Source organism: Myodes glareolus, chromosome 15 (genome assembly GCF_982192425.1).
Source record: "Myodes glareolus chromosome 15, mMyoGla1.1, whole genome shotgun sequence".
Classification (NCBI taxonomy): domain Eukaryota; kingdom Metazoa; phylum Chordata; class Mammalia; order Rodentia; family Cricetidae; genus Myodes; species Myodes glareolus.
Window position 1 is genome coordinate 47,471,044 of NC_142040.1, and position 17,292 is coordinate 47,488,335.

General features: G+C 40.6%; 1 protein-coding gene across 1 annotated transcript in view; it reads left to right on the plus strand.

Moving 5' to 3' along the window:
- The first annotated feature begins 5,269 nt into the window (after window positions 1-5,269).
- The window catches only part of Plcxd3 (phosphatidylinositol specific phospholipase C X domain containing 3), a 145,794-nt gene continuing 133,771 nt past the window's right edge, over window positions 5,270-17,292 (plus strand). The window contains exon 1 of the mRNA XM_048428513.3: window positions 5,270-5,614. Within this exon, the coding sequence (XP_048284470.1) occupies window positions 5,512-5,614 (103 nt within the window). The 5' untranslated portion in view covers window positions 5,270-5,511. The remainder of the gene's footprint in view (window positions 5,615-17,292) is intronic.

Sequence of the window (17,292 nt, forward strand, 5' to 3'; positions counted from 1 at the left end):
CGGCCAGGCAGGCAGTATAGGCGGGAAAACAAGACAGGAAGTAGAGGCGGGGCAATGCGAACAGGAGTATTTCTTCTGGGAAGAAGGAAGCTCTTCCTCCATTTTCCTGTCTGGTTGACCCGCCTATACTTCCTGCCTGGCCAATCAGCGTTTTATTAAAATATTATTGACAGAATACAGACAATTTTCTCGCATCAGCTACCTCAATTAAACATTGTGCTTCATGAAGAGTGCCGTAGTCATGGTGTCTCCTCACAGCAATAAAAGCCCTAAGACACGTAATAAGCACTTTCCTCCCCCCGCCACAATGAAATAAACTATAATAGGGCAAAGAGAGGATTGAACTGTCTTTTAGCTTAAAATATAATTCTCAACAGAAGAAGTTCAAATGGCCAAAAGATACTTAAGATCATGTTCAACTTCCTTAGCGATCAGGGAAAGGCAAATCAAAACAACTTTGAGAGACCATCTTACACCTGCCAGAACAGCTAAAATCAAAAACACCAATGATAACCTTTGCTGGAGAGGATGTGGAGTAAGAGAAACACTCATCCATTGCTGGTGGGAATGCAAACTTTGGAAATCAGTGTGGTGGTTTCTCAGGAAATTGGGAGTCAACCTACTTCAAGATCCAGCAATACCAATATTCTTGGAAATATAGCCAAGAGATGTCCAATCATACTACAAAAGCATTTGTTCAGCTATGTTCATAGCAATATTATTTGTAATAACCAGAACCTGGAAACAACCTAGATACCCCTCAATGGAAGAATGTATAAAGAAAGTGTGGAATATGTACACATTAGAGTACTACTCAGCGGTAAAAAACAATGACATCTTGAATTTTGCATGCAAATGGATGGAAATAGAAAACATTATCCTAAGTAAGATAACTCAGACCCAAAAAGATGAATATGGTATGTACTCACTCATTAGTGGACTCTAACCATAAACAAAGGACATTGAGCCTATTGTTCACGAGCCTAGATAAGCCAAACAATAAGGTAAACCCAAAGAAAAACATATGTAGATCCTCCTGGAAAGTGGAAACAGACAAGATCGCCGGGCAAAAGTTGGGAGCATGGGGGTGGGATGGGGGAAAGGGAAGATGGAAGGAAAGAAGGGAGAAGGGAAGGATTGAGGAGAGCTTGAGGGAGTGGAGGGTTGAGATGGAGGAAGGGTGAATATGGGAGCAGGGAAGAAGATATCTTAATTAAGGGAGCCATTTTAGGGTTGGCAAGAGACTTGGCTCTAGAGGGGATTCCAGGTGTCCACAGGGATGTCTCCCAGCTAGGTCCTTGGGCAGCAGAGGAAAGGGTGCCTGAACTGGCCTTGTCCAATAGTCACACTGATGAATATCTCGAATATCACCATAGAGCCTTCGTCCAGCGATGGATTGAGATAGAGACAGAGACCGACATCAGAGCACTGGATTGAACTCCCAAGGTCCAGTTGAAGAGCAGAAGGAGGGAGAAGATGAGCAAGGAAGTCAGGACCACGAGGTCCTGGAAGTGGAAGTGGAAGTTGGTCCACCCACTGAGACAGTGTGCCTGATCTAATGCGAGCTCACCAAAGCCAGCTGAACTGGGACTGAACAAGCATGTGATCAAACTGGACTCTCTGAATGTGGCTGACAATGGGGGCTGACTGAGAAGCCATTGATAATGTCACTGGGACTTTTTCTACTGCATGTACTGACTTTTTGGGATCCTAGTCTGTTTGGATGCACACCTTCCTAGGCCTGGATGGATGGGGGAGGGCCTTGGGCTTCCCACAGGGCAGGGTACCCTGCCCTCTCTTAACACTGGAGGGGGAGGGAGGAGGGGGAGTGGGGGAGTGGAGGGGAGTGGGAGGAGGGAAGTGGAAATTTTGAATGGAAAAGTAAAATTATATAATATATATATGTAAATGATTTTTTTGTATTCCAGATACTGTAGATTTCTTTCGATGAAATATTTAGGTAGATATTATAGAGAATAATAAAAAAGTCACACTCGTTATTATTAATTTTACAAAGATTATTACCTTTTGTGTATGTATTTTTTAAGCTTGATTCTAAAATTATTAATTTGCAAACCCTGTCTTAAAACCAGTTTGATTGAATTGCTCGAAGCAGATGTTCTCTCCTGAGGCACTATCTGACCAAAATGGATTGGAGTGTTTCCTGACTTCTGAGAATGCTTACTCTTCCTAACTCAATTCAAAATCGGCTTGGCTTAGAAAGAAAATTTATTTAACAATGAAGTGAGATTGTGAGCTGAATGGACAGACAAGGCAAACAGCTACTGTATTTTTATGGGTAAAGATGAATAGGAAGTAAGAAGACGGCTGGGAGGAGAAGCCATTTTCAGGCCCTTTGCAGGGTGTGAGTTTGATGGACAGCAGATAGCGTGAAGAAGTTGAAGCGGCTATAGGACTTTAACTCACATTACTCTTTCCACCCATGCTTAAAAGACTTAGATTTTCTTAAAGGTGGGTGTCCTACGTAGTTTTAACTGTCTGTGTCATGTAGCCTAGAGTCACCTGAAAGGAAAAACCTTGGCTGAGGAATTAGCTAGCTAATATAAGCTTGTGAGCAGGAAGATGATGAATTTGTAATTAATTGATGCAATTATTAATTGCACTGTGAGTGAGACCATCCACAGGCAGGTAGTCCTAGTTGTATAAGAAAGCTGCCTAACCACGAGTCTATATGGGAAGCAAGCCAGTTAACAAGCAGCATTCCCCCATGGTTGTGGCTGTGCTCCCTTGCTGTGCATTCCCTGGTCTGAGGTCATACTACACAGAACAGCAAGCAGTGTGGCCTTCAGGTTTCTGCCTTAATTCACTGCCTTGACTTCCCTCAAAGATAAACATGACCTGGGAGTGTAAGATGAAATAAACCCTCTCTACCTCAAGTTGCATTTGTCAACATGTTCTAACTCAGAAACAGAATGAAACTAGAAAAACAGATCATGGTGAAACTCCACAGTAAAACTTGAAAAGCATTCCCCATGTTGTGCATAGAACACAGACCCATTGCATAATTTAAAAAAAATCTGAGAAAGTATCTATGCTTTTTCTCTTTCGATTTCTAACTACCATGCATGTGACACTCTGATTCTTAACCACAACTGAATCAGAGAATAATAGAGTCCCAAAGAGATCTGTGGATTGATAGCAAACTCTGTATTAATTTTCCAGTAAATATGATGGATTTTTTGTACATTACAACTTGACTGGGTTATGATGACTAGCTATTCAAATACTAATTTGCATTAGATTGCCAGTGAGTGTGATGATTTCTTCCATGTCATGAATTGCCTGAGTTATGATGGCTAGCTGTTTGTGCAGATACTAAAGTAGATGTTCACTATACAGATGTTTGTGGATGAGGGAATGTTTGCAGTCATCTGAATGGAGCATGTTGCCTGTGATCCTATGTATTGACCTCATCCAACCAGTTGAAGTAGTTAGGAGCAACTATTTAAGTTTCCAGAGGAAGAGGCAATTCTTATTTTTTTTTTTAAAAAAAACTGTTTCTTAAAGTTTCCTGGACACGTCCTCACAATGCATTTGGACAGAGAGTATTTCTCAAGTACATCTTACAAAACAATATTTCCCAGGATGCATAATTAATCTACTGCCCTAGAAAGAAGACTTTAAAAGGCTAGGACAGTTTCAAAAAGACAAAAGCGTGAGTAAACAGATCCTGCTGTCCCAGCAGACATCTCCAGTCTTTCCTGGAAGTATCACCACAAACCGCCCGGCTATCATGGCTGTACAACGGAGGTAACCGGGCTCACAGGGACCGATGGATTTTCCTCAGAGACACTGCAGCTAACTCTGCAGTCTGACTCTCACCTGCTGCCCCACACAGGCTGCCTTGAGAATACTGGCATTAGTCAGGAAACTGATGCCTATAGATCTCCTAGTCAACAAAGTCAAAGTGAGCTGGTTCTCGTTCTAACTGAAAGGATGTGAGAATCTGTTCTGCTCGTGAGGACATTAGGAGTTCCTTGAGCAGAAGTTTCAGTACATCTCCTTCTCATCCCTAAAGATAGGCCTACCCTGTCCTCATGACACTATGAACTATTTCCAGGGAGAGAAAGAGAAATCAATCAAAAGGATTGAGCATCATCTTTCCTCTCACAGTGATTTCGAATAGATGGGAATTTTCTTTGATTGTGGCATCCTTGCACACAATACGAAGGCTCCCTGGCTTTTAACAATGCTAAATGGGTTTACTGAACTTAAATGATCACTCTCGTGTTTCACACTGCTGTCTCTCCTATCTTGATTTTTATTTATTCAGTTTAATAGTATTTCCTCTGAGGGAAAGAATTTACACACCCCTCCACGGGAAAACAGGCCGTCTTTTCCCATCCTTGGTCTGAGCGGCCAAGGCCCTGCACAGGTTCAATCTGACTCCTGCAGTCCTAGTCAGGCTAATGCCAGCCTCGTCACATTAGTAAAATGTGTTCTCCCCTCTTTCTCACTGGGGAGCAGGTGGACCCAGACAGTTCTTTGGAGCCACACAAGCGATTTCTCTCTGGAGAGACACATCTCTCTAGTCTGCCAAGGAATGAAAATCCAAACAATCACATAGATCACTTCAAATGGTGCCAAATACATTCCACCAAATGCTACTGGCAGTAATTACAGCATGTCATTGGGAGATGCGATTTTCTTCCAGCGTCAGACTTTCATCTTATCCTGAATGCCTTGAAACCAAGAAACGAAGAGTGTCTCTCCGCAGAAATAGTGGGTCCTTCAAACCTGCAGCCCTGCTTCTTGACCGTGAAATGTCTGAAACCAGGAATTCAGAATCATATTGTAGAATATACCGTCCTTCCCACTCTCCAAGTGTATCAGCTCCTCCAAAAATTAGACAAAGTGATTAATAAAGACCACCATTTTGTACAAATAGGGCTGAGGGTAGGCATAACCTGTTGTGCCTCGGGAAAAGGAGCACTCTTTAGAAAGAATGGAAAGTCCTGAGAGCCAAAGAGATGAGGCTGCTCTTCAGGAAGCAAGAACATCCCAAAGTCTACCAGGATTTTTAGATTCCACTGCAAGACTGCCTTTCATGCAAACGAGACCAGGAAGTAACACCAAGGGCCAGAGAAAGACGAGGGACAAAGCAGCGTGGAAAACCAAGTTTTTAAGAAGATAAAAGACTAATAATAAGAAGCGATGGGGAGCTGCAGAATGGCAAGGAAAGGCAGAGCCACCTAGGAGGGGGTGAGACGGGAGGAGGGAGTCTGCAGGGAGGGGGGAGAGAGCAGAGAGCGGAGCACGGACGTCAGGAACAAAAGCCCCGGCAGCAGAGTCTGGCGAAGGAAAGGAGAGAGCATGGGGTGTTTTTGAATAATTATTAAAATGAGCATGTGTGTGCGCCATCCTGTGGGTGTGGCGCAGAGCGGAGTGTAAACTCTAGCGGGGCCGAAGCAAACATTGGCTTAGCGGCAGCAGCTGCCAGTCTGTGCCTAGGAGTGTGGGGACCAGCGCGGCGGCAAGCAGACCGGCACCATGGCCTCGTCTCAGGGGAAAATCGAGCTGAAATTCGCCGACTGGATGGCAACTCTGCCTGAGAGCATCCACAGCATCCCTCTCACCAATTTAGCCATCCCAGGTAGGTACCCGCTGCACCTGCCCCGCCCTGCTTCATCCTACACTCAGTGCTAACTTGCCTCGTGCCCGCGGGAGGGAAGCTCGTCCAGGGGTGGGTACCCAGGTTTTCCAAACCTTGGAGGACCCTGGCACTGGGAGTCAAGGTGACTGGTTCCCCTGGTCTTCAGAAGCAGGTTGTGCTTGCAGGGCTGGGGCAGGGGAGAAGGGGGTTCCAGAATCGCGCCCTGATCCCCATTCTATATGGTTTTTCTTGAAGATTCAAGGGGTCTGGGGGCAAGGCAGGTCAGGTTTCTTAATCTGTGGCTCCATGGTGCGCTATGGAAGGAAGCTGGCTGTCTTTGGAGTTCGGCTCCGGAACATCGAGTCCATCCTTGGCGTGGACTTAGGAGGATTTGGTAGTTTCACTGTGAGAATCTAGCCCAATCATTAGTATTCGTCCCCAGTCTCCTTTAAAGAGACAAAGTGCTTTCTGAAGAGTGATGAAAGTTCAGGGGCCGGTGGACCGGTGGTGGAGGCGGCGGCAGCATAATCATTGTCCTTGACACGGAGCTGAAGGGGGCAAGCAGCAGAAAGCAAGCATTTTCTAATTGGCTTGGAAGCGGAGGGAGTCTAGTCAAAGGGCTGCTTCAGGTAGAGCTCCTAGGTGAGGAGGACAAACCTTGCAGACCACACATTTGCTGCTCCAGACAGAAGCCAGGCAGTGAAATCCGCGTGAACAGCAGCATAGAAGTGGGAATGAGTAGATTGCCCCGGAAAAGGTGGCTGAGCTGGTGGCCTAGAGGAAAGGAAGCTTAGGACCAACCAGGTATAGTTGTGTGGCATCAAGAGGCTTTAGCATAGTGTGCAGGGTTTGGCCCAGAGCACTGGCCAGCTTTCTGGGTCGGAGCACTCCGTCGTCCCTAATTCAGGTATCTAAGAGCGGTGATTGATTGTTTCTGGACAGTTTACAAGTGTGGTAGCTGGAGAAATGCCTCTATTTCTTTAGCAGTACGGCTATGCGCATGGATTGAGGGTATGCACATGTGATTCTTACAAGACTAGGCTGGAGGTCAAATTAGTCATGGATAATCAACCCCCTGCCCAGAGTAGAGCTTGAGTTATTAAGTTCAACCTTCTGGTCTACTTCCTCCGATCTGCCCTCTCCACCTCCAAAACCCCACGAAAACATGAGCTTGGAGGACTGGAGTGGACGTGAAACCTAAGAAATAGGAAGAGAAGGAAGAAGAAATTAAACAGGTTTCTGGAAAAAAAAATTGAGTGTCTAACTGACAAGCGCTGGAACTCACCAGCAACTTAACTCAATTGGAGTGGATACTTTGTGGCAAGGGCAGACACAGGCTGAGCAGCTCACTGTCCTCAGAAAAAGGTTGTCTATCCCTTTGTCCTTCCTCAATGAATGACTTTCCAGGGGCCTAGGTGTCTCTCTGGTAAAGCACAACCCAACTTCCCCTCTGCATCGGTCCCATTTTTCTGGTGAGTCTGCGGGCTGCTCCTTGGAAGGACTAGCAAGCACACAACTTCGTTAGTGAAATGCCACCCTCACTTCCCCCGGCATCCTCTTCTTCCTTTGCTTTCTGTTTGTTTTCTTAGACAGTTATTTTCACTTGGTCCACCTGCTTCTGGCACCGAGCTGGTAATAACGGCAAGGACCGAGGTGCTAGCTCCCTGTAAAGAGAGTCTCTAGAGATGCAAGGAGATTAAATGCCCGGGGTAGCATGCCAGCTCTGAGGAATCGTGTAACACCACATTTGCGTCTCACCATAAACGTCTGTAGTGAAAACGTCACTTTCCAAAGCCAGTTTATGTCTGCTAGCTCACATCCTTCCCAAAACCCCGTAAAGTACTCAGTGCTGGGATTACCATTTCCATTTCATAGACTGAAAACAAGCAGCATCCCACTCATGGGGGAGGGGGAAAAGACCCAGAAACTCAGTGCAAATGACCTAAAATCTGATTAGTGATCTAATCCCTAAAAGAGATTTTATGGAGTATTTCTTAGCAATGCAGGAGTAAGGGTGTCATGATAGACAGTGAATATAACTGAAAAGCAACAAGTTCTCACAGAGATGAGAAGCGAGGCATCTGTGGACACAGGGTAATTTTACTTTTCTCTTTCATGGGACTAAGTGGAACTTTGGGATCAGAGACTTTGATTTTCTGCTAGTCTCTGGTAGAGACATAAACATGATGGTATTTGAAAGATATGAACTTTACATAGTATTCTTAAGCCTTTTTAGTGTAAGATTTGAAGTAAATGGCACACAAAGTTTGCACTTTCACCCTAATACTTCCAATATACACATCATTTCATCAAATATACATTCCTGAATACCCATATAGTTGTACAAAATAGGTTTGGCAAAATTCTTAACTGTAAAACTGGGATTAAAATGAGTCTGATACCTTTCTGCATTATTCAACACAGAATTTTTGGAGAAAAAGAAGTCATTCAAATTTTGATAGAGCAGACTAATTGGAGACTATTAAACACTAATGGAATAATTGCCTTAAAATCATGCTAATAGCTTCCTGGCTGCTACATGTTTACTTGGCCAGTTGCTCTAGCTTGAATTAAGCAATTATCTCCACCATTTAAAACCACGTCTGATGCACAAGGCAAGTGTTTCTGCAGAGAGGAACTGCTGCTCAATCGTCCTCACAGCCTCAGGTTTTCTTAGGTGAAGCATATGAGGGGTGAAGAGCCAACTAATTATGAGGCCACCTACTTGGGGCAGCTGTCTTTGATTGCCTAAGACCATAGCAAAGAACAGCGTGTGTGTGTGTGTGTGTGTGTGTGTGTGTGTGTGTGTGTGTGTGTGTGTTTGTGTTCTCTAGTCCCCACTAGTGTGCAGTTCTGGTGTCCTTGAATGTTTTTCAAACGACTGTGTCTTGAATGCTTTCAGAACCGAGTCTCTCAGTGATGGTCTGCCTTTAAAGACTTCATGTTTTAGTATGGACTGGACTAAACAATTGTTAGTAGCTGGTATTAGTAGATTATTTTTAATTAATATATTATTCAAAGACAAAATACTGAAAGAACACAAAGTGTTCAAATTTCAGTCTTATCATTTCCTTTTCTCTGGCAAAACCAAAGTTATGGCATTTGGAATATGAATGATGCTGGCTCTCACCGCAAGCAGGTCAGAGAGGATAAAATAAACCAAGAAAACAGAAAGACAAAGTATAAAGTCCAAGTGGAGGTGAATTTGATGAATACTTGACATCTTTAAAGAGTTCTAAGTCGAACCACAGTGTCTCTAGAGCCATTAAAAAGAGATTTGTCATGGCATTTCATAGTGTGTTGATGATAGGGGTCTTGGCTTACCGGAGGGATCTGCTATACACTGTCTGATATATGATGAAAATCATTCATGCATCGTCTGACTGATCACCCAATACAGAAGAATTATCAGAATGTAGGACTGGAGTGCCAGGAAGAATGTGTACTCTGGAACAGCAGGTAGTTAATGGTGTTTAGATAGAGAGACAAATGCTTTAGAAAACAGTGATTGTGAGGGGAGATTTTATTTCCTTTCGAAAAATGCCAACACCGACCCAAAAGAATAGTTTCATGGGAACTAAGCAGTTGTCCAACTGATTTCTCACCCAAGTGCTTTAGCTTGTATTCATGTTGCCATTTGCTTTGTTAGTTTTTGCATTTGTGTGATGTTGTCTGTATACTGCACCTGGTGCAGTACTTGTGATGGCACGTGACATACCTCTTAAGGCCTTTATACAGTTTTAACTTTTGGCTTCATGGCAATCCTTTTATGTTGCCAACACTCTTAGAGGTAATTTACCTCTTCTTTTTTATTTTTTCAGTTTTTAATCACGTGCATCAGCTTTTTCTTGGGGTTTGTGCGTGTAAGTATAGGTGCCCTTGAAAGCAAGAGTGATGAATGCCCCCAGAGCTGGAGTTGCAGGCGGTTGTGAGTCTCCTGACATAGATGCTGGGAACTGAACTCAGGCCTTCTGCAAGAGCAGTGTGCATTCCTAATCTCAGAGCCCTTTCACCAGCCCTCCTCCTCCTCTTTGCAATCTTCTTTTTCTACTTTAATTGAAATGGAGCAGCCCATAGGGTCAATAAGGCATAGGAATCGACTTGACCACGTTTCTAAAACTGCACGTACATTTGGTCAGAATGGCCATAAGAAACAAATCTTTCATCATTCAAAATACAACAAGACTCTTCAGAATGACGATCTCTCTGTGTTTTCTTGTCAATTACCCATTTGACTTGATTTTTTTTAAGTAAGCAAAACTGAAGAATATCTGGAGGGTTGGGCATTTCAAAAGTTATTTTTTAAAATTCATACATAAAAGTTAAATTAATTTTTTCTACTTTTTCATGATGATTTGAATTGAATTCTCAAATATTGTTAACTGATACTATATATATATGTATATATATGTTGTTGCTTATAGTGTTTTCCCATATACACATATGATTTTAATGTGTTCTATCAATGGTCTTCTAGGACCTTGTCACTCAAAGCTGTCCAGGTAGGGACCACCAGATCATTATATAAAGACTCATGGTAGAAATACAGCATCTATATTTTACTCTTCCAACTTATTTTATCATATTGTACAAATTAACAAGATAGTCAGAAGATTCATATACACATTTGCAGTCTAAAAAACACTTTAGAACATTGCTAAGGGGGAGCTTTATTATGTGAGTGGCAGAGCCAAACTTAAGTATGCTTCTTTGTTAACCTACCCACGAGTGTTCAAGTTTTCAATCAAGCTTAAAGCCAGAGGTCCATATTTGATTGATATGATTCAAGGCTAATTGCACAGGCTGGGAACATGTCTGATAACTGACTCTATAGCTCATCATGAACCTTAAATGCTATTTAATTGTTATTTAAGTGTTCAGATTAGGTCACTTTGATAAATGTAAAACCTTCCCCTTCATTTCTTTAAGTTCTGCTGCTCACTGATATTGGCTATCAACAGCACTTAAGATCAGCCCATCTGGTGATGCAGGTGGATACTAGTGCCGGCTTAAGGAAAGAAAGACCCCTACATTGGTTCTGCATCAACTTGTTCTCATTCCTTGTTGTGAACAGAAACAAGAACTTATGCAATATTTATAAGGTGAAGGTATATTTACTTTATCTATGGTGTAGGAGTTTCAATATTTCTATTGAGTAAAGTTTACTTTATAAACATAAAACTTACTTAATGGTCACCATCAGAAAACTATAAAAAGCACGGGTAAACAGTAAAACAGTAAATTGATTTATGATGGAAAGAAAATAGTACATCTTGGTTGTATGTGCAAGGCATATGTATGTACTTAAAACAGAATTTTCAGGGGATAGAAATATGTATGAATGTGTGTACAACTCACTTGTTTGAATATCGGTTGTTTAGCAATAAAAAATGTTTTGAAGTAGATATCATATATAAACTACAGAAACACACAGACACCTCAAATGCTAAAGCCAACATCATAATGATTAAATACCCATGACAACTATACAATTTCACAACCATTATTTTCAAGGAAGCACAAACAAACGAGTCCAGACTGGCACAAAAGAGTGTGCTCTAAGGATTACTAGCTCTGAAGTAAAACCAGAGACGTGCTGATTCACTTCCATTCATCCTAAGTGGATTTCTGATCAGTTGTAAACATCCTAGGACTGATTGTAAACATGCTCCTCAGGAATCACAAAAGTTTAGCTACCATAAAATTGAGGCATTTTTCATTTTCCTATCTTGATGAGTATTTAGGGAGTGGTCATTTGTTTGTGTCTTTAGAGGCTGAAATTTGAGAATGTTAAGGTCTGACAAGGATCAAAAGTTCTGAGAGCTGAAATTATCATTGTGAAGCTGCTGAAGCTGGCATCTACCAATGCTGGCTCTGCATCACTGCTGATGCCATAAGGGCCAGCACTGACCAAACCTGCCCATCCTTTGTTTGGGCTAGCTCATATTTATTCATTTATAGTTATTACCATTTGGTCCTGTGACTTAGATATGATTTTAGGGGAATGTTGTCAGGGTTTGTTGTTGGGGTATCTGTCCTGCCCACAATCATTAAGTCCCAAAGAAATCACACAGAGGTCTACATTAACTATAAACTGATTAGCCCATTAGCTCAGACTTAGTATTAACTCTTATAAGTTATATTAGCCCATTATTCTTGTCTATGCTAGCCATGTGGCTCAGTACCTTATTCAGTGAGGCAGTCACATCATGCTTCTTCTGTGGCTGTGTTCAGGACTACAGAAGAATGGGCTTCCTCCTTCCCAGAATTCTCCTGTTCTCATTGACCTGCCTCTACTTCCTGTCTGGTTGTCCCGCCTATTCTTCCTGCCTGACTATTGGCCAAGAAGAGTTTATATAAAATATAATTGACAGAATATAGACCATTCTCCCACACCAGGGGGATGATTGAGATCAACATGTAGGATAGAATTCTTTCCTCTCCTTCAGTCTCTTTGTTAGTTTAGTTTCTCTCTCTGTGTGTACGTATGTATGTATATATACATATATACATTTGCATGTGTGTATACATGTGTGAGTGTGTATCACTTTCTTTTCTAAGAAAGCTGCTTGATTTCCTCTGTAGAGATACCTCTCGATGGTGCTATGTAACCATTCTTACATATAGATCTAGAGTAAAAATAAAAGTGGGATCTGAATTTTTCTCACCGATTAGTCTGAGTGAATATAAATAGAAGCAAATAATCTGATAGAGCTGAAATAATTCCTAAATACAACACTTTATTGAAACATAGAGTAATAATGTATAATGGCCCTTCTAAAAAAAAAGAGGGACACAGAAATTACTTTCTCTCTCCCTCTCTCTTTCTCTCTCTCTCCCTCTCTCTTTCTCACATTATTAGTATTTATAGGAGGGAACTGTTTCTTGTAATAAATTTACCTGCTACCACTAGAGAGGATGCTTCTTACCAATGAGCATTAGGATTTTTTTTTTCTGTTTTTGGAAATCCAAGAGCTATCTACCATGTTAGAAATACCACAAAGCCCTTGATATAATTACACAAGATTTGATATATTAAAATGCTATATTGTCTTATCTTTTCTGGTCTATGTAGGATTATGATTAGCCTCAGAAGGCTAATGACCAGACAAGCATGTAAACCACATGCTCCATAAGAAGGGAAAAATAGTGAAAGAGAAAAATAAAACCTAGTACATTTCAGCTAGAATTCTACTGCCAAAAGTTTTTTATGGTACACTATACTTTTATTTTGCTCTATTAAGAGAGGAAGATAGGCCAGGCAGAGAGGTGGGGGAGGGTGGTTAAACATTCTCAAGAAGTTTCAGGATTAGCTACTTCCAAGAGGTCAGGTTCTGAAAGAGAAGACCCATAGTTTTGTTGAATGCGCTCTTTCTATTTTCTTGTATTCCTTACAGATTCTGGGAGTGGACAGTCCTCACAAGTCTCCATACAAAATACTACCTATTATTGTGTTTTACACAGAAGAATTCTTCCTGTGAATTAACATTTAGGAAGCCATTATGTTTATCCTTGGTCAACGTAATGATAGTTCAGTTTCTCAACTAAACGGAAGACTTTTTTATTTTGAGGAGCATGAGCTATGATGACCAGTTGTCTACCCAATGTTCCTGGAGGCCTCTAGGCTTGCTGGTGAAGAAAAGATGTGCAAGGTGTATCTTTGGTGGGCGAATAGGAGCTTACCTCACTGCATGGCTCAAGCCACAGTGAGTTGTGCTGCCATATATAGAGAAAAGATGGCTAGGACGGCCTCAGTGCAAAGTTAACACATCCTGGGCCTTCCCAATAAAAAGATAATCAAGGCGATTTCAAAATCCTGTTAGATAGTAAGACTGTAGTTATTTTTTTAATTTTTTTTAAATCCAGTTAAAAAGCTGCCTGGGGGCACTGGGAAAATGCAGAATGGCAGACTGAGTTCTGTACACAGGGAAGTTGAAGACCATGGAAGATGAGGCATGGCATAGGACTGATGGGGACTGAATTGAGTCACTACCGGGGGACAGTTGAACAGTCTGTCTGCCATTCCTTTGTTGCACACACTGGGCGATCAGATTGCGGGTTAGTGGGGCCATAGCCATGGTCATGACCTGTCAATTTCTCCTATTTATGGAGGTTATGTACCTTTTGTTGGTCTAGTGTATTTAATACTTTCTCTAGTGTTTTTGTTATAGTTTTCATAGGCCCATCTGATCACAGGTTCCTTGTGTACTTTAAGAAGTTTATAAGTAGTGCATTTTAAGTTCTTGTGGTAGGTTATTTACGAGTCTGTGTCTCACGGATGGTACCGAAGAAGTAGTGATGTTTATAGTGCGATTATCTTTCCTCTTCATTTTCACTCAAAATGGAGTCAAATATTGCTTTTAAAAATGGAGTCACTCAGGACCAAGCACAGTCTAAAAACTGCTCTTTTACTGTGTGGAGTAGCTGACAGCAGGCAGGATGTAGTCTGATCCCCATCATCGTTCTAACTAGCACACAGTGTTACATTAGTAATAATACACCTTTTATAAAGTCCACTTAACATCACACCTGCCTTTCTGTCTACTGAACTCCTCTTCTGGTACTCATAGATATAACCTCTGATGTTTAGGTTGTTACTCTTCCTCTAGCCCATATTAATCTCACTGTCTCCCACCACCACACTAAAATTGTTCCTATTATGACTGTCCCAAACCTATGTTTCCCCTTTCTGATTGTTCAGTCTCCATAATATCATTTGATCTTCTGGCAACATCTGGTGCAGTCCACGGAACCCCAATTTCTAGATGTGTAACTCACCATTGTTTAATACTGCTTTATTTTGTAACACAAGACTTTCTTCACATCCGCCAAGCAGCATTTTTCCCAGTTGTCCTTCTCTACCACCTTGCGAAGCACTATTCAGCTATCTGCTTTTAGGGGTCTGCTTTTATGAGTACATCCTATAAGTGGGATCATGTCATTTCTTTCTGTGTAACTGGTCACTTTTACTTAGCCTAATGTCCCCAAGATCCACTCATTAAAAATATATGTCAGAATTTCTTTATTGTTGAGAGTTCAATAAATAGAACACTTGTATCTGTGTACCAGGTTTCCTTATTCATTTATCCACTGATGGGCTTTTAGCGTGTAAGCAGTGCCCCACTGAACACATATATCTGCACTCAGTTTCAAGATTCGGATTTAAATTACTTCATAGAAAATCTCTGAAGGTGGGTCTTCAAGATTATATGGTGGGATTTTTTTTTTTTACTCTTAGCTGCTTTCTTTTTCTTAGAAAAAAGTATATTCTATCTCCTAGGCTGACTTTTAATTGACTACTTCTTTGCTTTTGCTACAGGACTTCATTGCATATTTTGGAAATTAACAACTAATCAGATATGATATTTATAAGTGTTTTCCTATTCTGTAAGCTGTTTATTACTTTTTTGGTCATTGCCTTTGCCACACTGAAGCTTCCGTATGATCCCACTTGGGTATTTTTATTTATTATTTGATAATTTCGTACACTCTATGTTATCATATTCTTTCCCATCCCCCAGCTTCTCCCAGCTTCTCCCCCTCCTTCCTTAGCTTCATGTTCTTTTTCTAGCAAAACAAAATATACAAAAGAAAAGAAAAAAGCCACTAAATATATGAAGTCTGATTTGTGCTCATCTCAAACTTTACTACTTCTGAGCATAAACCCTGCCCTGGGGTGTGGATGATAAACCTGGTGCCACTTAATTGAAGAAAACTGATTTCCTTGTTCCCAGCATTTATCATTTGTGAACAGTTTTCGGGTGTAGTGGTGAAACTTTGTGTTCGCCTCCCTTCCGTCATGCTGGAATTTCTATCTGCCTTGAGCTTAGATAGGTCTTGTCTATGCAGTCAGAGCCTCTGTAGGCGTAGATGTGCATCTACCCTGTTGTGTATGGAAACGCTGTTTCCTTAAAATCTTCCACCCACTCTGGAACTTACAATCTTTTTCTCTTTCTTTTCTGCATAGATCCTAGAGCCTTGGAGGGAAATGTATGATAAACACCCCTCGTTTAGGGCTGGGTACTCCAAAGTCTCTCATTCTCTACACCCAGTCCAGTTGTGGGTCTCTGTGTGAATGACCATCTACTGAAAGAAGCTTCTCTGATGAGGGCATACAACGTTGGGAGTTGTTTTACTGCTGCGTTCAGTTAGTAGAATAATAGTGGGCTTTTACCTGGAACCTAAAGCTAAATATGTCATTGACCAATATGCATATTTTTCATTTTTTTTTTTGCTTGTAGCACTTGGGGTTGTATCCAAAGGTTCATCACCAAGCCCATGAAAGTTCATTTTAGTTTTCATAGTGTTAGCTCTTATCTTCCCTTTTCTTTTTTATAGTGTTAGCTCTTATATCAAATATTTAATCCATTTTGAGCTCATCTTTGTGTTTAGTAAAACAAATATCTAATTTTGCTTTTCTTAATGGGAATATCCGACTTTCCAAATATGATTTGTTGAAGAGACTGTCATTTCATCTTATTACATGAATACTTAAGTTTTATATTACTTCATAACTCCATCTCGGCAGATAATACATTACTGTTTTTATTTATCCTTTTTGTATTTGTTGGTGGACACATTACCATAGTGGACTCTTACCAGTCTTTCTATTTTGTGGGTTTAGCTGTAATTTTTTTAAAATTTCTAATTGAGTCATTGTATTTATTCTTGACTGAGACAAATACATGTCAATTTTGTTCTTATTAAAAAAGGTTTTGTTCTTATTAAAAAAGGTTTTGTTGCTATTTTTTCTTCTCTATCTTACTTCTGCTTCCTTTCTAATACTATTTATTGTTTCCTTTCTAATAGTAACTCTGGTCTTGTTTGTTCCTTGAGGGATATAATTAGGTGATTTAAGTTTTCTTCTTAACACCTTTTTCTTGTGTTTCAGGCATTATAGTATAGTTCAAGTCCATTGTTTTAAAATTAATTTTCTATTTATTTGACTTATTTGCCTTTTGATGTGAAATATGAAATCACTTATAAAAAGAGCATTCTTAGTCTGGGACTCTGAAATCAGAAACACTACAAAATATTTGAAACTTTTTGGATGCCAACATGATGTTCAAAAAGCTGTAATATTTGGAATTTCAGATTATTGATATTCAGCCAATAAAGTCTATGCAAATATTTCCAAAAATATTCAAAACCATGTAGCTGATATAATCATAGTTTCTAGTATTTTAGATTGGAGATATTTAATCTGTTCTGTTGATAGGTGTTATATATTATTGTTTTAGTTAGGGTTTCTATTGCTGAGGAGACACCATGACATGGCAACTCTTATAAAGGAAAAACATTTAATTGGGTGGTTTACATTTTCAGAGCTTTCGTCCATTATCATCATGGTGCGACATGCTGGGGTGCAAGCTGGCATGGTGTTGGAGAAGTAGCCAAGTGTTCTACATCTTGGAGTGCAGGCATCAGGAAGTGGTCTGTCTCACTGAGCATGACTTGAGCATATATAAGACCTCAAAGTCTGCCTCCACAGTGACACACTTTCCCCAACAATACCATACCTACTCCAAAACTCCTAATAGTGCCGCTTTCTTTTCTTTTCTTTTCTTTTTGTCACTGGCATAAATATTTATTTATAGTACAATATAGTCACTTCATGTTCTAAATAGAGAGTTGCTAATACAGCTTTATAAATGGAATAATGCAAATAATTTTCTCTC